The 27,822-nt window shown below is 40.0% G+C and overlaps 1 protein-coding gene across 2 annotated transcripts in view; it reads left to right on the top strand.

Annotated features, from left to right (window-relative positions):
* The window catches only part of KAT2A (lysine acetyltransferase 2A), a 129,375-nt gene that overhangs the window by 70,645 nt on the left and 30,908 nt on the right, over nt 1–27,822 (top strand). For both annotated transcript variants that reach the window (XM_053699002.1, XM_053698993.1), the window contains exons 13-17: nt 18,741–18,884; nt 20,282–20,396; nt 20,488–20,524; nt 22,540–22,603; nt 23,411–23,495. In XM_053699002.1, the coding sequence (XP_053554977.1) occupies nt 18,741–18,884; nt 20,282–20,396; nt 20,488–20,524; nt 22,540–22,603; nt 23,411–23,495 (445 nt within the window). The remainder of the gene's footprint in view (nt 1–18,740; nt 18,885–20,281; nt 20,397–20,487; nt 20,525–22,539; nt 22,604–23,410; nt 23,496–27,822) is intronic.

Below are 27,822 nucleotides of genomic sequence, written 5' to 3'. Positions count from 1 at the left end.
GTGTATTTTAAAATGTTTGCTGGCATGTTTAATCGTTTTTTACATATGTTTGGTGATAAAACTTATTGGGGCCTAGTTTTTTCCACATGGCTGGCTTGAATTTTGCCTAGAAACAGTTCCCTGAGGCTTCCCACTGTTGTAATATGAGTGGGAGGGGCCTATTTTGGCATTTTTTTGCACAGCAAAAATTACAGACACAGACATCCAGCTTCTTCTTGCATGATCCATGACTTCTCTGAAGGGCTCAAAAGGCTTCAAAAGTCGTATTGAGGGAGGTAAAAAGCCAAAGTAGAGCTGTGACAGTTGTTGTGACTGTTTAAAAAACATTTTTGTCATTTGTTATTCCGTTTTTGGTATTAAGGGGTTAATCATCCATTTGCAAGTGGGTGCAATGCTCTGCTAACTTATTACATACACTGTAAAAATTTTGTTAGTGTAACTGCATTTTTTCAGTTATTTCAAAATTTGGGAAAATTTGTGTTTCTTAAAGGCGCAGTAACGTTTTTTTATATTGCTTGTAAACTTGTTTTAAAGTGTTTTCCAAGCTTGCTAGTCTCATTGCTAGTCTGTTTAAACATGTCTGACACAGAGGAACCTACTTGTTCATTATGTTTGAAAGCCATGGTGGAGCCCCATAGGAGAATGTGTACTAAATGTATTGATTTCACCTTAAACAGTAAAGATCAGTCTTTATCTATAAAAGAATTATCACCAGAGGGTTCTGTCGAGGGGGAAGTTATGCTGACTAACTCTCCCCACGTGTCAGACCCTTCGCCTCCCGCTCAGGGGACGCACGCTAATATGGCGCCAATTACATCAGGGACGCCCATAGCGATTACCTTGCAGGACATGGCTGCAATCATGAATAATACCCTGTCAGAGGTATTATCTAGATTGCCTGAATTAAAAGGCAAGCGCGATAGCTCTGGGGTTAGGAGAGATACAGAGCGCGCAAATGCTGTTAGAGCCATGTCTGATACTGCGTCACAGTATGCAGAACATGAGGACGGAGAGCTTCAGTCTGTGGGTGACATCTCTGACTCGGGGAAACCTGATTCAGAGATTTCTAATTTTAAATTTAAGCTTGAGAACCTCCGTGTATTGCTTGGGGAGGTATTAGCTGCTCTGAATGACTGTAACACAGTTGCAATTCCAGAGAAATTGTGTAGGCTGGATACATACTATGCGGTGCCGGTGTGTACTGACGTTTTTTCCTATACCTAAAAGGCTTACAGAAAGTATTAGCAAGGAGTGGGATAGACCCGGTGTGCCCTTTTCCCCACCTTTTTCCCCACCTCCTATATTTAGAAAAATGTTTCCAATAGACGCCACTACACGGGACTTATGGTGGAGGGAGCAGTTTCTACTTTAGCAAAGCGTACCACTATCCCGGTTGAGGACAGTTGTGCTTTTTCAGATCCAATGGATAAAAAATTGGAGGGTTACCTTAAGAAAATGTTTATTCAACAAAGTTTTATTTTACAGCCCCTTGCATGCATTGCGCCTGTCACTGCTGCGGAGGCATTCTGGTTTGAGGCCCTGGAAGAGGCCATCCAGACAGCTCCATTGAATGAAATTATTGACAAGCTTAGAACGCTTAAGCTAGCTAACTCATTTGTTTCTGATGCCATTGTTCATTTGACTAAACTAACGGCTAAGAATTCCGGATTCGCCATCCAGGCGCGTTGGGCGCTATGGCTTAAATCCTGGTCAGCTGATGTGACTTCAAAGTCTAAATTACTCAACATTCCTTTCAAGGGGCAGACCTTATTCGGGCCTGGCTTGAAGGAAATTATTGCTGACATTACTGGAGGCAAGGGTCATACCCTTCCTCAGGACAGGGCCAAATCAAAGGCCAAACAGTCTAATTTTCGTGCCTTTCGAAATTTCAAGGCAGGAGCAGCATCAACTTCCTCCGCTTCAAAACAAGAGGGAACTGTTGCTCATTCCAGACAGGCCTGGAAACCTAACCAGTCCTGGAACAAGGGCAAACAGGCCAGAAAGCCTGCTGCTGCCCCCAAGACAGCATGAAGGAACGGCCCCCTATCCGGAAACGGATCTAGTGGGGGGCAGACTTTCTCTCTTCGCCCAGGCGTGGGCAAGAGATGTTCAGGATCCCTGGGCGTTGGAGATCATATCTCAGGGATATCTTCTGGACTTCAAAGCTTCTCCTCCACAAGGGAGATTTCATCTTTCAAGGTTATCAGCAAACCAGATAAAGAAAGAGGCATTCCTAAGCTGTGTGCAAGACCTCCTAGTAATGGGAGTGATCCATCCAGTTCCGCGGACGGAACAAGGACAGGGATTTTATTCAAATTTGTTTGTGGTTCCCAAGAAAGAGGGAACCTTCAGACCAATCTTGGATCTAAAGATCTTAAACAAATCCATTCAAAATGGAAACTATTCGGACCATCCTACCCATGATCCAAGAGGGTCAGTACATGACCACAGTGGACTTAATGGATGCCTACCTTCACATACCGATTCACAAAGATCATCATCGGTTCCTAAGGTTTGCCTTTCTAGACAGGCATTACCAATTTGTAGCTCTTCCCTTCGGGTTGGCCACTGCCCCGAGAATTTTTACAAAGGTTCTGGGCTCACTTCTGGCGGTTCTAAGACCGCGAGGCATAGTGGTGGCTCCGTATCTAGACGACATCCTGATACAGGCGTCAAGCTTTCAAATTGCTAAGTCTCATACAGAGATAGTTCTGGCATTTCTGAGGTCGCATGGGTGGAAAGTGAACGTGGAAAAGAGTTCTCTATCACCACTCACAAGAGTCTCCTTCCTAGGGACTCTTATAGATTCTGTAGAGATGAAAATTTACCTGACGGAGTCCAGGTTATCAAAACTTCTAAATGCTTGCCGTGTCCTTCATTCCATTCCACGCCCTTCAGTGGCTCAGTGCATGGAAGTAATCGGCTTAATGGTAGCGGCAATGGACATAGTGCCATTTGCGCGCCTGCATCTCAGACCGCTGCAATTATGCATGCTAAGTCAGTGGAATGGGGATTACTCAGATTTGTCCCCTCTACTAAATCTGGATCAAGAGACCAGAGATTCTCTTCTCTGGTGGCTTTCTCGGGTCCATCTGTCCAAGGGTATGACCTTTCGCAGGCCAGATTGGACGATTGTAACAACAGATTTCCAGCCTTCTAGGTTGGGGCGCAGTCTGGAACTCCCTGAAGGCTCAGGGATTGTGGACTCAGGAGGAGAAACTCCTCCCAATAAATATTCTGGAGTTAAGAGCAATATTCAATGCTCTTCTAGCTTGGCCTCAGTTAGCAACACTGAGGTTCATCAGATTTCAGTCGGACAACATCACGACTGTGGCTTACTTCAACCATCAAGGGGAAACCAGGAGTTCCCTAGCGATGTTAGAAGTCTCAAAGATAATTCGCTGGGCAGAGTCTCACTCTTGCCACCTGTCAGCAATCCACATCCCAGGCGTAGAGAACTGGGAGGCGGATTTTCTAAGTCGTCAGACTTTTCATCCGGGGGAGTGGGAACTCCATCCGGAGGTGTTTGTTCAACTGGTCCATCGTTGGGGCAAACCAGAACTGGATCTCATGGCGTCTCGCCAGAACGCCAAGCTTCCTTGTTACGGATCCAGGTCCAGGGACCCGGGAGCAACGCTGATAGATGCTCTAGCAGCTCCTTGGTTCTTCAACCTGGCCTATGTGTTTCCACCATTTCCTCTGCTCCCTCGACTGATTGCCAAAATCAAACAGGAGAGAGCATCAGTGATTCTGATAGCGCCTGCGTGGCCACGCAGGACCTGGTATGCAGACCTAGTGGACATGTCATCTCTTCCACCATGGACTCTGCCTCTGAGGCAGGACCTTCTAATACAAGGTCCTTTCAATCATCCAAATCTAATTTCTCTGAGACTGACTGCATGGAGATTGAACGCTTGATTCTATAAAGGCGTGGCTTCTCAGAGTCAGTCATTGATACCTTAATACAGGCTCGGAAGCCTGTCACCAGGAAAATCTACCATAAGATATGGCGTAAATATCTTTATTGGTGTGAATTCAAGAGTTACTCATGGAGTAAGGTTAGGATTCCTAGGATATTGTCCTTTCTCCAAGTGGGTTTGGACAAAGGCTTATCAGCTAGTTCTTTAAAAGGACAGATCTCTGCTCTGTCTATTCTTTTGCACAAGCGTCTGGCAGAAGTTCCAGACGTCCAGGCATTTTGTCAGGCTTTGGTTAGGATTAAGCCTGTGTTTAAACCTGTTGCTCCCCCGTGGAGCTTAAACTTGGTTCTTAAAGTTCTTCAGGGAGTTCCGTTTGAACCCCTTCATTCCATTGATATTAAACTTTTATCTTGGAAAGTTCTGTTTTTGATGGCTATTTCCTCGGCTCGAAGAGTCTCTGAGTTATCTGCCTTACAGACAAGGTAGTTCTGCGTACCAAACCTGGGTTTTTACCTAAGGTGGTTTCTAACAGGAATATCAATCAAGAGATTGTTGTTCCATCATTGTGTCCTAATCCTTCTTCAAAGAAGGAACGTCTTTTGCATAATCTGGACATAGTCCGTGCCTTGAAGTTTTACTTACAGGCTACGAAAGATTTTCGTCAAACATCTGCCCTGTTTGTCGTTTACTCTGGACAGAGGAGAGGTCAAAAAGCTTTGACAACCTCTCTCTCCTTTTGGCTTCGGAGCATAATACGCTTAGCCTATGAGACTGCTGGACAGCAGCCCCCTGAAAGGATTACAGCTCATTCTACTAGAGCTGTGGCTTCCACCTGGGCCTTTAAAAATGAGGCCTCTGTTGAACAGATTTGCAAGGCTGCGACTTGGTCTTCGCTTCACACCTTTTCAAAATTTTACAAATTTGACACTTTTGCTTCTTTGGAGGCTGTTTTTGGGAGAAAGGTTCTACAGGCAGTGGTTCCTTACGTTTAAGTTCCTGCCTTGTCCCTCCCATCATCCGTGTACTTTAGCTTTGGTATTGGTATCCCACAAGTAATCGATGATCCGTGGACTGGATACACTTAACAAGAGAAAACATAATTTATGCTTACCTGATCAATTTATTTCTCTTGTAGTGTATCCAGTCCACGGCCCGCCCTGTCCTTTTAAGGCAGGTCTAAATTTTAATTAAACTACAGTCACCACTGCACCCTATGGTTTCTCCTTTCTCTGTTTGTTTTCGGTCGAATGACTGGATATGACAGTGAGGGGAGGAGCTCTATAGCAGCTCTGCTGTGGGTGATCCTCTTGCAACTTCCTGTTGGGAAGGAGAATATCCCACAAGTAATGGATGATCCGTGGACTGGATACACTACAAGAGAAATAAATTTATCAGGTAAGCATAAATTATGTTTTTTCACATTTAATTTAATTCAGAGCTCAATATTTAAGCAAAGTACAACTATTATTAGTATTGCTAGTCTGTTTAACATGTCTGACACTGAGGAGGAAACTCCTTGCTCTATGTGTTTAGATGCCACTGTGGAACCCCCTCTGACTTTTTGTCCCTCGTGTACTGAGAGGGCCTTACAATGTAAAGCACAAATTTTATGTAAAGATAAGGTGTCTAAAGATGATTCTCAGTCTGAGGAGAATCAAGGTATACCGCTAACTTGTCCCCAAGCGTCACAACCTTTAACGCCCACCCAAGCGACGCCTGGTTCTTCAACCGCGTCTAATTAATTTAATATGCAGGATATGGTTGCAGTTATGTCAACTACCCTTACATAGGTATTATCTAAGTTGCCAGTGTTACAGGGTAAACGCAGTAGGACAGAGGTCAATTTAAATGCTGAGCCCTCTGATGCGTTAGCTAATTCCAATGTACCCTCACAGGGATCTGAATTGGGGGTCAGGAAACTTCTGTCTGAGGGGGAACTTTCCGATTCGGGAAGTGTGTTACCTCAGACGGACTCTGACGTCATGTCCTTTAAATTTAAGCTTGAGCACCTCTGTCTGTTACTTAGGGAGGTTTTAGAGACTCTTGATGACTGGGACCCTATTGTGGTACCACCAGAGAAATTGTGTAAGATGGACAAATACTTAGAGGTACCTGCTTACACTGACGTTTTCCCGGTTCCTAAGAGAATCTCTGAGATTATTAAGAGGGAATGGGACAAACCGGGTATCCCGTTCTCACCCTCTCCTAATTTCAAGAAGATGTATCCTATATCTGACACTGTTTGGGACTCTTGGCAAACAGTCCCTAAGGTGGAAGGAGCTATATCTACCCTGGCTAAGCGTACAACTATATTTAAATATAGAAGATGGAGAAAAAGGGATACCAGGTCTCTCCCATTCCTTACCAATGATCTCAGAAGCTCGGTCTGGTACAGGAAAAACCTCTACCGAGGAAGGTACATCAAAATATTTGTTTAGCTTACTGGATTTCTTAGGATTAACTACGACCATAGTGTCGCTGTCATCCAATGTAGCTAAAACATCCTTAAGTAACAGACGGAGGTGCTCTAGCTTAAACCTGAAGGATACAACTACAGTATCAGCAGTAGGAATTACACTGTCAGAATCTGAGATTTCCCCCTCAGATGCTACCGAAAGATACTCCTCCTCAGGCTTCTGAGAGGTGGCATCCGAAATAGCAACAACTGCGTCAGTAACCCCTACTGAATGTTTACTTTTCCTGTTGCGCTTTCCCTGCAGCATGGGAAAAGCAGACAACGCATCAGAAACCGCAGAGGACATGAGAGAAGCGATGTCATGCAACGTAACTCCAGGAGGAGTTGAAGAGGAAGCGCAGGGCACTGCATGTGTGGGCGAAACAATTTGGGACGCTTGAGGAGAAAGCTGCAGCATATATTGAACACTGTCATTAGTTTCCTGACCAGCATCCGCCTTAGAAAATGATGGCTGAGAAAAAAGTCTATCCCTATAATTTTAAAGTCCTCTCAATACATGAGGAACAGAAAGGGATTGGTGGTTCCACATTAGCATCAAAACACAAAGAACAAGTGATATTTTGCAAGGGCTCTTGGTTCATTCTGACACACAATGGATCAAATTAACAAAAAATAACCTTAATATTTTAATAAAAAATTAAAATAGAAAAAACTTTGCTGTCTCTTTAAATGTAAAACAGTAACTTTTTTACTTTAAACTGCAGAATGAGTAATTATGCTAAATAACAAAATTAGAACACCTCTACACCTCAGCTTCTTTGCTGAGGTGCCTACCTGACCTGCAACACCGGAGCTTAGTTCCCTTTATTAAATAGACAATCAGGACTCCAGCAGCAGACTAAATGAGCCGTTTTCCGGTCCTAGAAACGCATGCTTTCAGAAACTCATGTGTTTCTAGACAGACCCTGAAATTCTCTTCCTCCGCACTCGGAAGTGAAGAAAAGTGGCGCGCAACACAGATTGCCGCCTCCCATAGCTCCGCCCCTCGTGGGCGTCCCTTGCAAAACCAACAATATCCCGGTCGGCATTTTGTAAAGTTTAACCGCCGGGAGTAGTGGAACCACCAGATAGTAATTGCCAAATAGTCCTTTCTCAGTCCCAGTGCCTGCATCCAAACGGCTGTCATATGAGTCCTCTCCAGTATAGGAGAGTTAAATTGTCCCTTTTACAGTAAAGTGCCTTTGTAATAAAATGGCCCTTGTCAGTTTTGTAATGAAAAGTGCCCACTTTTTCTGAGTGTTTCTTTTTTCCTACCCAGAAATAATAAAGTTAGCACTTACCTCGCAAATCTGCCCGACAGCAAGGCAGCTCACCAGGTTTGAGAGGTCCTCTCCCTCACATAGCCCTGTGGAAAGAAAAAAGGCTAAGTAATTTTACTCAGGCTGTCAGAGATAGGGCAGCATAAATTACATGGGAGGAGCAGTGAGAATTATGTCCCACAAGTTCCCAGTGCTCTAAAGCCACCACTGCCCTACTGAAGAGACTGATGTGGACTACGGCTACACCCGAGAATCTTGCACCACTTAAAAAATAATAAAATCTTGCTTGAAGAATCTTTTTCTAGCACCTAACTTTACCACTTCCTTGCTCTAACGTAGGCAAAGAGAATGACTGGGGTGGGAGGGAAGAGAGGTGATATTTAACAGCTTTTGCTGTGGTGCTCTTTGCTGCCTCCTGCTGGGCAGGAGTGATATTCCCAATAGTAATTAGATGATCTGTGGACTCATCGTGTCATTAGAAATAAATACATTTAAAAGTGAAGTTACACTCAATAAAACTATCTAATAAAAATTATAAAAAAAAAAATTGCACAAAAACGTTATAAGGGCTCAAAGATATGAGGGTCTCAGGTGTTAAAGCCATTTGCCTGCCTTTTTTTTTTTAACATAGAGATCCATACATATATATGTTTTATATGTGTGTACATGTGTATTTATATGTTAGATATGTATTTACAGAATATTTACACATATAAACACACATACATATGTATACATATATAGACATATTTATATGTATATATATATATATATATGTGTGTGTGCATTGGAGCACTTTGCAGTCAAGTAGATGAAAACGTAAAATCATATTTATGCAATTTTCATTTTTTTTAATAGTTATAATGTTTACTGTAAATATTTAACATTTCAATGTCCTGCACATAGCACAATACGTTCTATGTATTTTTAAATAGATATTCCTATCTCTCGAATCGGGTTTGCAATATTTTAACTTTGGCTTCTTGCGCCCATGGATTAGCACACAAACAAAACTTTTTACTTTCGACTTGTAATACAAGCGCAACCCGATACGCGCAAAAAACTTTCTCAGAATCTGGCTCGTAGTTGGCTCTGGAGCAGCAGTGCATTACTTAAAGCTAGCTGAACACATCTGGTGAGCCAATGTCAAGAGACGTGTGTACCCGCCAGTTACCAATTCGCTTCTAGTAGTTCATTGCTGCTCCTGAGCCTATGCAAGCAAAAAATATTAACCTCCTGAGTGCTAACGCAAATTGTCTCACTCAGTTGCTAACGACGGCTCAGAGCCGTCGCTAGCACTCTTCCACCTTGAGGGAGATCTGGAGGCGTTCACCGCTCCAACCCCGGTGATCGGGCCTGTATAGTGACAGGCATTGCCGGGGCTTCACGTTTTGCGCGTGATGATGTCACTGCGCAACTTTATTTAAAATGGACAATGCAAAGTATAGGGAATGGGGACATGCTGCTTAGAAGCCTGTATCTCAGGCATATAAGCAGCTACAGACCCCCAAACCCACCATTGAAAAGTATTGGGGATCTGTAAAAAAAAGTTAAATGTTTTATGTAAAAACATAAAAAAAAAAAAAAAAAAATACAGCTTAGCACCCAGGTGGGAAAGTGCTTAGCACTCAAAGGGTTAAAAGAAAAAAGTACATTTTGATAATAAAGGTAAATTGAAAGGTTTTGACTTTTATGACCCTTTAAGACAGAAAGTGAGTTTCTTTTCTATAGACCAGAGCTGTAAAAACATTTATTTCCAGATAGTTTCCAAATAAAAATAAATAGCTTATGTACATAAAGGTGATTAATTTCTTTAAAAATGTATCTTTTGATATATGTGATAGAACTTTGTTAAACTGAATGAACAGGACTTTGGAATTATTATTTCAGAGGATTTAAAATGTGGTAAACAATGCAGCAGTGCATCCGGTAAGATCACTAGGTTACTTGGTTTTTATGCCATTTTACAGATCACTATTTAGGTCTCATCTTGAATATTGTGTACAGTTCTGGAGACCATATCTCCAGAAGGATAGAAACCTTCCAAAGGAGGGCTACTAAAATGGTACATGGTCTAAAATATATAAAACGTACAGAGACTCGGATGTAAGTATGTATAGTTTAGAGGACAGAAGGGGAAGAAGTGACATGATAAAAACCTTTTAATATATGAAGAGACTTAAAGGGGCATGAAACCCAGATGTTTTTATTTTATATTTCAGATAGAGCAGTGTTTCTCAACCATGGTCCTCAAGTACCCCCAACAGGCCAGGTTTTCATTATAGCTGAACTAGAGCACTGGTGAAATACTCATTTGATCAGTAACCATAGTTACTAACCTGCTCTCACTAATCAGCTGTTTTTTTCACAGGTTTAGAAACACTGAGATATAGAGCATGCATTTGTAAACAAACATTCTCTTGGTATCCTTTCTTGAAGGCAAAGCAATGCACTACTTGGAGCTAGCTAAACACATTGGTAAGTGCATCATAAGAGGCATATATGTGCAGCCACCAATCAGCAGCTAGCTCCCAGCTCCTGACCCTACCTAGGTATGGTTTTCAACAAAGAATACCAAGAGAACAAAGCAAATTAGATAAGAGGTTATTTGAAAAGTTTAAAATTTATATTCTATATCTGAATCATGAAAAAAAAGTTTGTTTTGGTTTCATGTTCTTTAATAAAGTGGAAGCTGAAAGCATTTTCCACACAAAAAAAGCAATACCAAAACAAGGGATCACAATCTAATGTAAGACGGTAGCAGGGTCAGGAGAAATGTGAGGGAGCAGTTTTTGGTTGTTTTTTTAATTTATTAAATAAACTTCCTATAGAGATGGTAAATTCAAGGACTGTAAAAGAATTCAAAAATATCTGGGACACACACATGGCTATACTTAGAAATTAGTTGACACTGCCAACTTATTTAGCCTTTTGGTTCAGATCTACTGTAAAATTCTCTTTTTTTATGTTTAATGCCCCTTTAAGTACCGATATATACTCTCATTGTTAAATAGGATTTAGTGTAACTGATTCCTGTGTACTTTATTTGCACAATTTTCCAATTGAAGTAAATTGGAAAGTCTCTTAAAACTGTATGCTCTTTTTAATTTAGTGTCCCTTGAGACCCTTTGAGATTGTAAATATACTCTTATTGTTGAAAAGGTTTTGGTGTCACTATATCATGAATACATTCTTTTTTTCTTTTCAATTTAATTTTATGTTATTGCATTACTATGAGTCCAAGAATGTTAATCGTACAAGGCTGTTGGGAACTGCTGAACTAGACAAAACTCATGTTGATTAAAGCAAATTTGTTTGCCATCCCACCTGAACAACCACAGTCCAGTTGGGGTTTTCAGTGTTGTAATGTTTTTAATGAATTAACACTTAAAAAAGGTGCTATATATTAGGGGTAGACCGACATATCAGAGCGGCTGATTATTAGGGCAGATATTTGGAATTTCTGAAATAATCGGTTTTGGCCAGAAACTTACCGATATTACCGATATGGAGCCAATCAAAAGAAATTTAGCTCTGTGTATTTTAAGGGAAACTATGTAGTTTTAAGTGACACAAATCATCTATATTACATATAAGATGGACATAGCATAGCATCTAATAATAGCACTGATAACCGAATCCAAGCCCATGTGTTCCTGGGAGCTCAGTTACTAACTACCATACCCCCAATGGTAGGCCTGTAGATGGACTTGCATAAACAAACATATATGATTTGTGAAATGGAAAATGTGATCTTTAAAGTGAAAGTTAATCCTAGCGTTTCACAAACTCTAGGATTGACTATTGAAACAAATAAAGGAGACTTTCATTCATGAAGTATAAGATACTTCATGTATAAAGCTCCTTTATTTGTTTTAACCGACCAGTGATTTGAGCTGCTAACAAATGCCACGGCAAAAAAAAATTTTCCTAAGAGGTGACGTTTTCACCTCATAGCCAATAGCAGTGCGGTAAATCCGGCTCCCATGGGCGCTCAAATCGGCGATCAGTTGAGACAAATAAAGGAGCTTTCTACATGAAGTATCTTATACTTCATGAATGAAAGTCCCCTTTATTTGTTTCAATAGTCAATCCTAGTGTTTGTGAAACGCTAGGATTGACTTTCACTTTAAGTGGCACTTAAAGCTACATAGTTCCCCTGAAGTACACAGAGCTAAATTACTTTTGATTTGCTCATAGGAGTAAGCAATACATTAAACCAAATCTGCTTGCTAATTGCTGTCGCAAATAAAACATTTGTTGCATTCTGATTAATTTTACACATTTGCAAAACATTTCACTAAAGCTGCTATAGTTGATGATTTTTTAATTTAAAATATTTTATTTTCCTCTTTCATGGGCATAGAAAAAAACATTAAAAAAAAGATAGTTCAGACACCTCAATTAAGTGTCCACAACAACAAACTTTGAGTCGAAAGCTATGCAGTATAGGAGACTAGTATCAATATTCTCTAGCAGTGGCTAACAATGCTCTGACTATTAGGTAGCGCTATTACACATGTATAAAACTGCCCATAAGTGACATAATAAAGAAACTTATAGTCCACTCCTCAGTACCAGGGAAGGTATTTGCAATCCAGTAAATATATGAGCATATTAAAAAAATAAAGCAAATAAATCTAGCACTGATATTGCAGCATGTCCTTTCTTTCCCTGTCAAGCGGCAGTATATATATATTTCTCTTGTTAAGTGTATCCAGTCCACGGATCATCCATTACTTGTGGAATATTCTCCTTCCCAACAGGAAGTTGCAAGAGGATCACCCACAGCAGAGCTGCTATATAGCTCCTCCCCTCACTGCCATACCCAGTCATTCTCTTGCAACTCTCAACAAAGACGGAGGTAGTAAGAGGAGAGTGGTGTATTATAGTTAGTTTTTTAACTTCAATCAAAAGTTTGTTACTTTTAAATGGTACCGGAGTGTACTGTTTTATCACAGACAGCATTAGAAGAAGAATCTGCCTGTGATTTCTATGATCTTAGCAGAAGTAACTAAGATCCACTGCCGTTCTCACATATTCTGAGGAGTGAGGTAACTTCAGAGGGGGAATGGCGTGCAGGTTTTCCTGCAATAAGGTATGTGCAGTTAACATATTTCTAGGGATGGAATTTGCTAGAAAAATGCTGCTGATACCGGATTAATGTAAGTTAAGCCTAAATGCAGTGATTTAATAGCGACTGGTATCAGGCTTATTAACAGAGATACATACTCTTATAAAAGTGTAATATAAAACGTTTGCTGGCATGTTAATCGTTTTTATATATGTTTGGTGACAAAACTTATTGGGGCCTAGTTTTTTTCCACATGGCTGGCTTGATTTTTGCCTAGAAACAGTTTCCTGAGGCTTTCCACTGTTGTAATATTAGTGGGAGGGGCCTATTTTAGTGCTTTTCTGCACAGCTAAAATTACAGACAGAGACATTCAGCTTCCTTCTGCATGATACAGGACATCTCTGAAGGGCTCAAAAGGCTTCAAAAGTCGTGTTTGAGGAGGGTAACAACCACAGTAGACCTGTGGCAGTTGTGACTGTGTTTTAAAAACGTTTTTGTCATTTATTATTCCGTTTTTGGTATTAAGGGGTTAATCATCCATTTGCAAGTGGGTGCAATGCTCTGCTAACTTGTTACATACACTGTAAAAATTTTGTTAGTGTAACTGCATTTTTTCACTGTTATTTCAAATTTTGTCAAAATTTGTTTCTCTTAAAGGCACAGTAACGTTTTTTATATTGCTTGTTAACTTGGTTTAAAGTGTTTTCCAAGCTTGCTAGTCTCATTGCTAGTCTGTATAAACATGTCTGACACAGAGGAAACTACTTGTTCATTATGTTTAAAAGCCATGGTGGAGCCCCATAGGAGAATGTGTACTAAATGTATTGATTTCACCTTAAACAGTAAAGATCAGTCTTTATCTATAAAAGAATTGTCACCAGAGGGGTCTGTCGAGGGGGAAGTTATGCCGACTAACTCTCCCCACGTGTCGGACCCTTCGCCTCCCGCTCAAGGGACGCACGCTAATATGGCGCCAAGTACATCAGGGACGCCCATAGCGATTACTTTGCAGGACATGGCTGCAATCATGAATAATACCCTGTCAGAGGTATTAGCCAGATTGCCTGAATTGAGAGGCAAGCGCGATAGCTCTGGGGTTAGACGAGATACAGAGCGCGTAGATGCTGTAAGAGCCATGTCTGACACTGCATCATAATATGCAGAACCTGAGGACGGAGAGCTTCGGTCTGTGGATGACGTCTCTGAATCGGGGAGACCTGATTCAGAGATTTCTAATTTTAAATTTAAGCTTGAGAACCTCCGTGTATTGCTTGGGGAGGTATTAGCTGCTCTGAATGACTGTGACACAATTGCAGTGCCAGAGAAATTGTGTAGACTGGATAAATACTATGCAGTGCCGGTGAGTACTGATGTTTTTCCAATACCTAAAAGGCTTACAGAAATTATTAGTAAGGAGTGGGATAGACCCGGTGTGCCCTTTTCCCCACCTCCTATATTTAGAAAAATGTTTCCAATAGATGCCACTACACGGGACTTATGGCAGACAGTCCCTAAGGTGGAGGGAGCAGTTTCTATTTTAGCAAAGCGTACCACTATCCCGGTTGAGGACAGTTGTGCTTTTTCAGATCCAATGGATAAAAAATTAGAGGGTTACCTTAAGAAAATGTTTATTCAACAAGGTTTTATTTTACAGCCCCTTGCATGCATTGCGCCTGTCACTGCTGCGGCGGCGTTCTGGTTTGAGGCCCTGGAAGAGGCCATCCATACAGCTCCATTGACTGAAATTATTGACAAGCTTAGAACACTTAAGCTAGCTAACTCATTTGTTTCTGATGCCATTGTTCATTTGACTAAACTAACGGCTAAGAATTCCGGATTCGCCATCCAGGCGCGTAGGGCGCTATGGCTTAAATCCTGGTCAGCTGATGTGACTTCAAAGTCTAAATTACTCAACATTCCTTTCAAGGGGCAGACCTTATTCGGGCCTGGTTTGAAAGAAATTATTGCTGACATTACTGGAGGTAAGGGTCATACCCATCCTCAGGACAGGGCCAAATCAAGGGCCAAACAGTCTAATTTTCGTGCCTTTCGAAATTTCAAGGCAGGTGCAGCATCAACTCCCTCTGCTTCAAAACAAGAGGGAACTTTTGCTCAATCCAAGCAGGCCTGGAAACCTAACCAGTCCTGGAACAAGGGCAAGCAGGCCAGAAAACCTGCTGCTGCCTCCAAGACAGCATGAAGGAGCAGCCCCCTATCCTACAACGGATCTAGTAGGGGGCAGAATCTCTCTCTTCGCCCAGGCGTGGGCAAGAGATGTTCAGGATCCCTGGGCGTTGGAGATCATATCTCAGGGATATCTTCTGGACTTCAAAGCTTCTCCTCCACAAGGGAGATTTCACCTTTCAAGATTATCTGCAAACCAGATAAAGAAAGAGGCATTCCTAAGCTGCATGCAAGACCTCCTTGTAATGGGAGTGATCCATCCAGTTCCGCGGACGGAACAAGGACAGGGGTTTTATTCAAATCTGTTTGTGGTTCCCAAAAAAGAGGGAACCTTCAGACCAATTTTGGATCTAAAGATCCTAAACAAATTCCTCAGAGTTCCATCATTCAAGATGGAAACTATTCGAACCATTTTACCCATGATCCAAGAGGGTCAGTACATGACCACAGTGGACTTAAAGGATGCCTACCTTCACATTCCGATTCACAAGAATCATCATCGGTTCCTGAGGTTTGCCTTTCTAGACAGGCATTACCAGTTTGTAGCTCTAACATTCGGGTTGGCTACAGCCCCAATAATTTTTACAAAGGTTCTGGGCTCACTTCTGGCGGTTCTAAGACCGCGAGGCATAGCGGTGGCTCCTTACCTAGACGACATCCTGATACAGGTGTCAAGCTTTCAAATTGCCAAGTCTCATACAGAGATAGTTCTGGCATTTCTGAGGTCGCATGGGTGGAAAGTGAACGAAGAAAAGAGTTCTCTATCTCCTCTCACAAGGGTTTCCTTCCTAGGGACTCCTATAGATTCTATAGAAATGAAAATTTACCTGACGGAGTCCAGGTTATCAAAACTTCTAAATGCTTGCCGTGTTCTTCACTCCATTCCGCGCCCCACGGTGGCTCAGTGCATGGAAGTAATCGGCTTAATGGCAGCGGCGATGGACATAGTGCCATTTGCGCGCCTGCATATCAGACCGCTGCAATTATGCATGCTCAGTCAGTGGAACGGGGATTACACAGATTTGTCCCCTCTACTAAATCTGGATCAGGAAACCAGAGATTCTCTTCTCTGGTGGTTATCTCGGGTCCATCTGTCCAAGGGTATGACCTTTCGCAGAACAGATTGGACCATTGTAACAACAGATGCCAGCCTTCTAGGTTGGGGTGCAGTCTGGAACTCCCTGAAGGCTCAGGGTTCATGGACTCAAGAGGAGAAACTCCTCCCAATAAATATTCTGGAGTTAAGAGCAATATTCAATGCTCTTCTAGCTTGGCCTCAGTTAGCAACACCTGAGGTTCATCAGATTTCAGTCGGACAACATCACGACTGTGGCTTACATCAACCATCAAGGGGGAACCAGGAGTTCCCTAGCGATGTCAGAAGTCTCCAAGATAATTCGCTGGGCAGAGACTCACTCTTGCCACCTGTCAGCGATCCATATCCCAGGGGTAGAGAACTGGGAGGCGGATTTTCTAAGTCGTCAGACTTTTCATCCGGGGGAGTGGGAACTCCATCCGGAGGTGTTTGCTCAATTGGTTCTCCGTTGGGGCAAACCAGAACTGGATCTCATGGCGTCTCGCCAGAACGCCAAGCTTCCTTGTTACGGATCCAGCTCCAGGGACCTAGAAGCGGCACTGATAGATGCTCTAGCAGCGCCTTGGTTCTTCAACCTGGCTTATGTGTTTCCACCGTTTCCTCTGCTCCCTCGTCTGATTGCCAAAATCAAACAGGAGAGAGCATCGGTGATATTGATAGCGCCTGCGTGGCCACTCAGGACCTGGTATGCAGACCTAGTGGACATGTCATCCTTTCCACCATGGACTCTGCCTCTGAGACAAGACCTTCTAATACAAGGTCCTTTCAATCATCCGTATCTACTTTCTCTGAGACTGACTGCATGGAGATTGAACGCTTGATCCTATCAAAGCGTGGCTTCTCCAAGTCAGTAATTGATACCTTAATACAGGCACGAAAGCCTGTCGCCAGGAAAATTTACCACAAGATATGGCGTAAATATCTTCATTGGTGTGAATCCAAGAATTACTCATGGAGTAGGGTTAGGATTCCTAGGATATTGTCCTTCCTCCAAGAGGGTTTGGACAAAGGATTATCAGCTAGTTCTTTAAAGGGACAGATTTCTGCTTTGTCTATTCTTTTACACAAGCGTCTGACAGAAGTTCCAGACGTTCAGGCATTTTGTCAGGCTTTAGTTAGAATTAAGCCTGTGTTTAAACCTGTTGCTTAAACTTGGTTTAAACTTGGCTTAAACTTGGTTCTTAAAGTTCTTCAAGGGGTTCCGTTTGAACCCCTTCATTCTATTGATATCAAACTTCTATCATGGAAAGTTCTTTTTCTGATGGCTATTTCCTTGGCTCGAAGAGTCTCGGAGTTATCTGCCTTACATTGTGATTCTCCTTATCTGATCTTTCATTCAGATAAAGTAGTCCTGCGTACAAAACCTGGGTTTTTACCTAAGGTGGTTTCTAACAGGAATATCAATCAAGAGATTGTTGTTCCATCATTGTGTCCTAATCCTTCTTCAAAGAAGGAACGTCTTTTGCATAATCTAGACGTAGTCCGTGCCTTGAAGTTTTACTTACAGGCTACTAAAGATTTTCGTCAAACATCTAACCTGTTTGTTGTTTACTCTGGACAGAGGAGAGGTCAAAAGGCCTCGGCAACCTCTCTTTCTTTTTGGCTTCCCTGAAAGGATTACAGCTCATTCTACTAGAGCTGTGGCTTCCACCTGGGCCTTTAAAAATGAGGCTTCTGTTGAACAGATTTGCAAGGCTGCGACTTGGTCTTCGCTTCATACCTTTTCCAAATTTTACAAATTTGATACGTTTGCTTCTTCGGAGGCTGTTTTTGGGAGAAAGGTTCTACAGGCAGTGGTTCCTTCCGTTTAAGTTCCTGCCTTGTCCCTCCCATCATCCGTGTACTTTAGCTTTGGTATTGGTATCCCACAAGTAATGGATGATCCGTGGACTGGATAAACTACAGTCACCACTGCACCCTATGGTTTCTCCTTTCTCGGCTTGTTTCGTTCGAATGACTGGATATGGCAGTGAGGGGAGGAGCTATATAGCAGCTCTGCTGTGGGTGATCCTCTTGCAACTTCCTGTTGGGAAGGAGAATATCCCACAAGTAATGGATGATCCATGGACTGGATACACTACAAGAGAAATAAATTTATCAGGTAAGCATAAATTATGTTTTTTTTTACTTTACTTTTAACCCTTATCTGTAAAGTGTACTAAGTGAGCGTGTTTTTAGTGAAGTGGCAGCAATATATGAAAGAAACAGAAGCCGTTTAACAGGAGAACATGCTGAAATGTTATGTTTTCTGCACTATGTTTTTCTACTGAACTGGGAGTATTAAAGAAATTGTTTAGTGTCTAGCTTTGCAGTAGTGGCTTAAATTTCATTTTATATCTGTGTGCAGTTTAAAGGGGATTTATGCCATTTTCTATGTTTTGGGAAGCCATTTAATAAGTTAATTTTCAAGCACTTTATTTTTCCCAGTTGTTTACTTTTAATGTTTAAAATTTTAATAAGCATGTTCAGCTTATACCAGATTTGTGTAGAAATTCTGTTGATTTTTCAAAACTTTAAATGTACAGAATATCGGCCTGAAAGGTGGTCAAAAATCTGTATCGTATCGGCCCTGAAAAAACAATATCGGTCTATCCCTACTATATATCCCCCCTCCCATGTACTTTTTTTCTATGTTTATGTGGTCTGCAAAGAATCAAACTACTTTCAATCGTATTTTCTCTTTGTAAATCCTTTTCTTTTTTTCGCCTTATCTTCCCTACCACCCTTTAGGGTTTTTCAAAAGATATTAAGGTTCCCAAAAGTCGTTACCTTGGGTACATTAAAGATTACGAGGGTGCCACATTAATGGAGTGTGAGCTGAACCCGCGCATCCCATATACAGAGCTGTCTCACATCATCAAGAAACAAAAGGAGGTAACTAAGATATGCAATGTTTACTTTTTATTTATCACAATAAAGGTGTTTTTTTTGTTTTTGTTTTATTAACTTTTGTTACCCAAAAACATTATTTTCTATTATTCTATTTAACAAATGACTAAGCAGTGCCTTTTGTAACTGGAAAATAGCATGCCTGCTCACAAGTTGAACTAGGATAGCTGTCTCTTCTTCCTTATTCTTTGTTTTGTCCTCATATTATCTTTCATTTTGTTCTAGTTTAAATTCTTATTATATGCATGTTTTAAGGTGAATAGAATGAGGTTTCTCAGTGCAAACAATGAAAATGAAGTATAAAAATGTATCTATATACTTCAAGATTTGAGCCCAAATCACATTAGTTAAGGTGGAATATATTAAGTTTTTAGGACTGATTAACCATACAACAGGCAAGTCAATCTGTTCTTTTTTAGTAGTAAATAAATTGTCATCAGTTTCAGACTTGCATAAGAATACGGAATGCAATTTTTTTCCACGTGCTTTTTTATACCAACATAGATTTTTAGGAATTCAGCTCCGGCAAATATGGATAATGTTATTCTTAATTCAATTTTTCTTTTAATATTGCATTAGCTGACAGTTCAGTCAGTCCATGTGCTTTTGTTTCATATGTACATAAATAGTGATGATACTGCTATGTTGTGTTCCATTTGGTAAAATGACTTCTAGTGAGCAAACAATTCCATTACTTAAGTAAAGGACGGACTTTTTTCTTTTAAACACAGACGTTTATTTCATACTATATTTTTGATCTACAGTTTCTGACAGCTGAGAACAAAGATTTAGCTAGGTGAACCAGGATGGGCCTTTTAATCCTTATGAATAGGGTGTTCTTTGCATTGGTCTGGGAAGCAGAGAATACCTATTTGCTTAATGCTTTTATAAGTATAAGCAAAGAAGAGGAATCGGTATTTAAGTAGTAAGGGATATCCATTTCCCGTTTATCCCAGTCATCTTCCAAAATATCTGTAAATAAACTGTATAGAAAAAATGATTCTATACTTAAAGGGACAATAAACCCAACATTTTTCTTTCATGATTCAAGTAGAGAATACAATTTTAAACAACATTCCAATTTACTTCTATTTTCTAATTTGCTTAATTTTTTAGATATCCTTTGTTTAAGAAATAGCAATGCACATGGGTGAGCCAATTGCATGAGGCATCTATGTGCAACTACCAATCAGCAGCTTTTGAGCCTATCTAGATATGCTTTTCAGCAAAGGATATCAAGAGAATTAAGCAAAATAGATAAAAGAAGTAAATTAGAAAGTTGCTTAAAATTGCATGCTCTTTCTAAATCATGAAATAAAAAATGTGGGTTTCATGGCCCTTTAAGGCTGAGTCTCACAATGTCTATTTTTTGTCTTAAACAGATAATTAAGAAACTGATTGAACGCAGACAGGCACAAATAAGGAAAGTGTATCCTGGACTGACCTGCTTCAAGGAAGGTGTTCGACAGATCCCAGTGGAATGTATCCCAGGCATAAGTAAGTATGGCAGTGTATGTGTTGATGTGGTAGGGGTGTTAAAATTAAAAAAATGTTCATTCACAACAACCTATTTTTTTGTTTTTTTCAGGAGAGACTGGATGGAAACCAGCATGCAAAGAAAAGGGGTGAGTACTTTCCACTGCAGCTAACGTGAGAAGTTACCATATATATCTGCTTACACATCAACACCGTACTAACAATTAAGTTGTATGAAACAAACTTAAATGTACAGTAAGCACCTTGTTAATTACAAACCATTTCTGCCATATTACTATTGAATGTAAGTCAAACACAGTGTATATTCACAAAAATAATATAAACTGCACATAACGTCCTTGTGTAAAGAAAGATAAAGAAACTTTTAAACAGACATAAAACTAAAAAATGATCTTTCATTTTTCAGATACAGAATATAATTTTAAACAACTTTCCAGTGTACTTCTATTATCAAATGTTCTTTCTTTTCTTGTTATCCTTTTTTAAAAAGCAGGAAGGTAAGTTCAGGAGTGTGCACGTGTCTGCAGCAGTTAGCAAGAGCACTAGATGGCAGCACTATTTCCTGTCATGTAGAGCTCCAGAAATGTGCACACTACCTATCCAGATATCACTTTAACAAAGAATAACATGAAAATGAAGCAAACTCAATAATAGAAGTAAATTGGAAACCTTTAAATTGTATTCTCTATCTTAAAAATTAAATAAAAAATTGGGTTTCATGTCCTTTTAAATGCCTCTGATGCAAGTAGGAAACTTCCAAAACAAATCTTCAGTAAGTGTAGCCATTAGTTCCAACTTACTTGTGGTTAACCTCAAATAGAGAGAGAGACAACCAATAGTGCAACACAGTTTCAAATAGAGCCCAAATAAAAAACTCTTAAACACACTCACGTGGCCATGAGCTACACTAGCTCAAAGAATAGCGCTTTCCTTATCAATCACTCCGGCAAAACAGGGACTGGTGATCAAATATACATTTATTTCACAATTTAAAAGCATAAAAGTCACAAAGGGCACAAATATTAACACCAAAAGTAACATAATACCACAAAAGAAACTGGGTTCAATAGCTCACAGGAACTCCGTATAAAGAGTTGCAGTGGTCATATGATGTCCCCTCCTGGTGACATATCCTAACGTACGTTTCACCTTCATCAAGTTTTTCATTTGGGCTCTATTTGAAACTGTATTGCACTATTGGTTGTCTATCTCTCTGAGGTTTCACCACAAGCAAGCTGCAACTATAGGATACAAATGTCCTCTTACATTGAGACCTTTTATAGCACAGTAGTAAGACTATAGGTTTGGAGTCTGGAGACCAGGGTTCAATCCTCAGAAGGCTAACTACAAGCAAATTGCAAAAATTGGATACAGTTACCGAAGCTTTTTTAGAAGTTTTCTACTTGCATCAGAAGCATTTAAAAGGTATCTTTATTTACACGAGGACTTTATGTGCACAGTTTATTTTCACATTGATTTTTTTAATGGCAGGACCTTGGCTTTGTGGTCAGTAAACCATTTTATCTTGATTTTAATTTTTTTGATCATTGTCCTGCTGGATGTTTCAACCACGGCCCATTTTATGCTTTTTGGCAGAGGCAGTCAGGTGTTCATTTAGTATCTGTTTATATTTGATAGAGTACATGATGCCATGTATCCTAACAAAATGTCCACATCCTCTGACAGAAAAACAGCCGCAAAACATTAAAGAGCCACCACCATATTTAACAGTGGGCATGAGGTACTTTTCCATATGGCTACCTCTCTGTGTGCCTCAAACACACCTGATGTTTGTTGCCAAAAAGCTCTATTTTTGTTTCATCTGACTATAGAACCTGATCTAATTTGAAGTTCCAGTAGTATATGAATTCATAGGGGTGCCAATAATTGTGCCACACATATATATTTAACAAAGATTTCTTTTTTTTCTTCTTTTTTTTATTGATAAACCTTAGAAGTCAATTGACATTTCTTACATACTTTCTAATTACTCCAAAGGTATATTTTGCAGACAACATGAAACCAAATATTAAGTAAAATTAACATTGTAGCTGTAATTGATTAAACATATTAAGCTGCCTTTCTGTATATGTAGTATTATATGATTTAGTATTATATATAATATATTTTTTATTTTTTTTAGGAAGGAGATTAAGGATCCGGACCAGCTATATAATGTCTTGAAGAATCTGCTAGCACAGATTAAAGTAAGCAAGTTGTTCATTAAAGGGAGTAAAAATTAAACTTTCATAATTAAGATAGAGCATGCTATTTTAAAAACCTTCCCAATTTACTTCCATTATCAAAATATCCACAATATTTTTTATATGCACACATTCAGAGGCACCAGCTTCTTCTGAGCATGATAACTTATAAGATAGTATGTTCATGGCTAACTGCAGAGAGAAACTTTCAAAAGGCTTTTGTTTCTCTTTCCAGTGGGTCACTTTCATCAGTCAATATTTCATATTCTGCTCCCCTTTGGAGAGTTGATACACACTATAGAAGCTTTCACCCTATATTCTTAATATATATGGTATGTTCTCACAGCATTATCCCTGTTTCAGTCAACAAAGACCATGAAGATTTTACTATACTTTGTTCACTTTGAAGTGACCAATACCAAATCTCAGTTTGGCTCACCATGACAGATGTAGTGATAAAATGATGTAACTTTTTTAAAGACTCCGATATCATAATCTCTGTCGGTGCTTACAGCTCTCACATCTTCTTTCTCCTATTATTTTGAAACCTTCTTTGTAGACAGGTTTTGCAGTATATTGAGAAGCTATCCTGGGGAGATTAAAAATAGATCACACTTTAGATAATTATGTTGTATAGATCTGATTGATTTAATCTGTTTTTGATGTATTTGCAAGACTCTAAAAGCAGCAAATAATTTTAAAAACTATATTTGGAAGATAAGTAGATACCATTCTCACATATCATTGGTGATAGAAAAAAGAATGTGTGTTTAACAAATATATGATATATATATATATATATATTGACAGACTCATCCCAGTGCTTGGCCATTTATGGAACCTGTAAAGAAATCTGAGGCACCAGATTACTATGAAGTCATCCGGTTTCCGATTGGTATGGACTGATCTTTTCTCTTAAAATTGTATGCCATGAATGCAAGAGGAGAATATCTTTATGGTTTAGGAAAATAAGCTAAATTGTGACTGAGTAGTTTAATTTGCATTGCTTTCCAAGTACAAATCTGCAAAGTCAAACTAGAGAACTTTAAATAATACGTGATAAAGGTTCATTCATCTTGAGGTCTCACCATAATTGAATCAAATATTCATTATAGGTGTTTTAAAAATCACTAATCTCTTCACCACTAAGCTTATGAAAGTGACATGACTGTCCATGTATTAATCAAATCACTATGTATATTAATATTCTACAAGATCGAGTCCTTTGTGCAGTTTCAGGTTTTTGAGGCGATCTGGAGTCTAAATATAATTAAATATATTAACTAGCTTTAAAGGGAAAAATCAAGATACAAATGAATGCATTTATATTTTGAATAGAAGCATTATTGCATTAACTTTTACTGAAACCATTTCTTCTAACAGGTATCAGAGCTTCAGTGATAGTTTTTATAGTGCATTTAGCATATGCACTGTGCATCCTGAATCACAAACCTCTACTCAAGGAACATACATTGAGCCCAGAATAGCTCAGTTTGCATAATCACTGATGAATGCATGGCGACACCATCTCACTTAGCAGGTACACGGTATGAGCAAGGATGTACAGGCTTATGTACATATGCTCAGTGCACAGTAAAAACTTCATTGAGATAGTCATAACTTTAACTAGAGGAGTTTTTGCTAATACAAGTTGACATAGCTGATTAACTTTTCAGGGAGTAGTGTGAAGGGTTAACAGTAGCAAGGAGGCAGCTGCTGTTTCATTTTGTTTGTGTTCCTAAACTTTATTTCTGTTAACATAAGGCACAAAACTGCTCCCAACACAATGCACTGCACATAGCTAGTACCATTACAGCCACTGATGTCAACTGTACACTATTTACTGTGCACATCTAGTACTATTAAAGCCATTAAAGCAACAGTAAACTGTATATACATTTCATGCACTGCTTTCTAATTATGGGTGCCACCATTTTGAAACCTAGGTTTCGCTGCAGGTATTTAAAAGAGAGTTGCTGCACATGTATATACATATCTGCACTGGAATGCAGTGAAAGCTAGATTTCAACATGACAGCACCCACGACTAGAGGAAATCCTATACTTTTAACATGTATTTAGTGTTTAAATTCCCTTTTAATATCAGGCTGCTGAGTAGCTGACTTGGGGGTGTATATATGGCATAAGGGCTAATTATTTTTAAATCTATGTTTTCTGACTACAGTGTCCTTTTTAAGCATAGAGTGAACTATGAATCAATAGAAATTACTAATCATTATTCCACTTGGGAATTAATTTAAGCATTAGAACCACAGTTACAAGTGAATGTGTATCTGCTTAAAAAGATTGAGACAAACATCCTTGCAGAACCAAAAATCGTATGTAATTCTCAGAAAATATATTGTTTTGTAAGTCATTTTGTACCTCAACCTCTCCTGGATACGTAAGTAGTAATAACTATATTAGTCATCCAAAACTATATATGTATATATATATATATATATATATATATATATATTTATTTTTCTCCAACATAGGTGTGTCCGGTCCACGGCGTCATCCTTACTTGTGGGATATTCTCTTCCCCAACAGGAAATGGCAAAGAGCCCAGCAAAGCTGGTCACATGATCCCTCCTAGGCTCCGCCTACCCCAGTCATTCTCTTTGCCGTTGTACAGGCAACATCTCCACGGAGATGGCTTAGAGTTTTTTAGTGTTTAACTGTAGTTTTTATTATTCAATCAAGAGTTTGTTATTTTAAAATAGTGCTGGTATGTACTATTTACTCAGAAACAGAAAAGAGATGAAGATTTCTGTTTGTATGAGGAAAATGATTTTAGCACCGTAACTAAAATCCATGGCTGTTCCACACAGGACTGTTGAGAGCAATTAACTTCAGTTGGGGGAACAGTGTGCAGTCTCTTACTGCTTGAGGTATGACACATTCTAACAAGACGATGTAATGCTGGAAGCTGTCATTTTCCCTATGGGATCCGGTAAGCCATGTTTATTAAGATAGTAAATAAGGGCTTCACAAGGGCTTATTAAGACTGTAGACTTTTTCTGGGCTAAATCGATTCATTATTAACACATATTTAGCCTTGAGGAATCATTTATTCTGGGTATTTTGATATGATTATATCGGCAGGCACTGTTTTAGACACCTTATTCTTTAGGGGCTTTCCCTAATCATAGTCAGAGCCTCATTTTCGCGCCGGTATGGCGCACTTGTTTTTGAGGACAGCATGGCATGCAGCTGCATGTGTGTGGAGCTCTGATACATAGAAAAGTCTTTCCGAAGGCATCATTTGGTATCGTATTCCCCTTTGGGCTTGGTTGGGTCTCAGCAAAGCAGATTCCAGGGACTGTAAAGGGGTTAAATATAAAAACGGCTCCGGTTCCGTTATTTTAAGGGTTAAAGCTTCCAAATTTGGTGTGCAATACTTTTAAGGCTTTAAGACACTGTGGTGAAATTTTGGTGAATTTTGAACAATTCCTTCATACTTTTTCGCAATTGCAGTAATAAAGTGTGTTTAGTTTAAAATTTAAAGTGACAGTAACGGTTTTATTTTAAAACGTTTTTTGTGCTTTGTTATCAAGTTTATGCCTGTTTAACATGTCTGAACTACCAGATAGATTGTGTTCTGACTGTGGGGAAACCAAGGTTCCTTCTCATTTAACTATATGTATTTTATGTCATAAAAAAAATTTAGTAAAAATGATGCCCAAGATGATTCCTCAAGTGAGGGGAGTAAGCATGGTACTGCATCATCCCCTCCTTCGAATACACCAGTCTTGCCCATACAGGAGGCCTCTAGTACATCTAGTGCGCCAATACTCCTTACTATGCAACATTTAACGGCTGTAATGGATAATTCTATCAAAAACATTTTAGCCAATATGCCCACTTATCAGCGAAAGCGCGACTGCTCTGTTTTAGAAAATTCTGTAGAGCATGAGAACGCTGATGATATGGTTTCTGAAGGGCCCCTACACCAGTCTGAGGGGGCCAGGGAGGTTTTGTCTTAGGGAGAAATTTCAGATTCAGGAAACATTTCTCAACAAGCTGAACCTGACGTGATTACTTTTAAATTTAAAGTTGGAACATCTCCGCGCTCTGCTTAAGGAGGTGTTATCCAATTTGGATGATTGTGATTATCTGGTCATTCCAGAACCACTATGTAAAATGGAAAAGTTCTTAGAGGCCCCGGGGCCCCCCGAAGCTTTTCCTATATCCAAGCGGGTGGCGTACATTGTTAGTAAAGAATGGGACAGGCCCGGTATTCCTTTAGTACCTCCCCCCATATTTAAAAAATTGTTTTCCTATAGTCGACCCCAGAAAGGACTGATGGCAGACAGTCCCCAAGGTCGAGGGGGCGGTTTCTACTCTACACAAGCGCGCCACTATACCCATAGAAGATAGTTGTGCTTCCCAAGATCCTATGGATAAAAAATTAGAAGGTCTGCTAAAAAAGATGTCAGCAAGGTTCCCTTCTACAACCAATTGCATGCATTGTCCCTGTCACTGCAGCCGCGTGTTTCTAGTTTGATGAGCTAGGAAAGGCGATTATTAGTAATTCTTCTTCTTATGAGGAGATTATGGACAGAATTCGTGCTCTTAAATTGGCTAATTCTTTCACCCTAGACGCCACCTTGCAATTGGCTAGGTTAGCGGCGAAAAAATTCTGGGTTTGCTATTGTGGCGCAGAGCGCTTTGGTTAAAATCTTGGGCAGCGGATGCGTCTTCCAAGAACAAATTGCTTGACATTCCTTTCAAGGGGAAAACACTCTTTGGCCCTGACTTGAAAGAGATTATCTCTGATATCACTGGGGGCAAGGGCCACGCCCTTCCTCAGGATAGGTCTTTTCAAGACCAAAAATAAACCTAAGTTTCGTCCCTTTCGCAGAAACGGATCAGCCCCAAGGGCTACGTCCTCTAAGCAGGAAGGTAATACTTCTCAAGCCAATCCAGCCTGGAGACCTATGCAAGGCTGGAACAAAGGAAAGCAGGCCAGGAAACCTGCCACTGCTATCAAGACAGCATGAAATGCGGGCCCCCGATCCGGGACCGGATCTGGTGGGGGGCAGACTCTCTCTCTTCGCTCAGGCTTGGGCAAGAGATGTTCTGGATCCTTGGGCGCTAGAAATAGTCTCCCAAGGTTATTCTCTGGAGTTCAAGGGGCTTCCTCCAAGGGGGAGGTTCCACAGGTCTCAGTTGTCTTCAGACCACATATGAAGACAGGCATTCTTACATTGGGTAGAA

This window comes from Bombina bombina, chromosome 1 (assembly GCF_027579735.1).
Source record: "Bombina bombina isolate aBomBom1 chromosome 1, aBomBom1.pri, whole genome shotgun sequence".
NCBI classification, from domain to species: Eukaryota; Metazoa; Chordata; class Amphibia; order Anura; family Bombinatoridae; genus Bombina; species Bombina bombina.
This window is presented reverse-complemented; position numbering and strand designations above follow the sequence as displayed.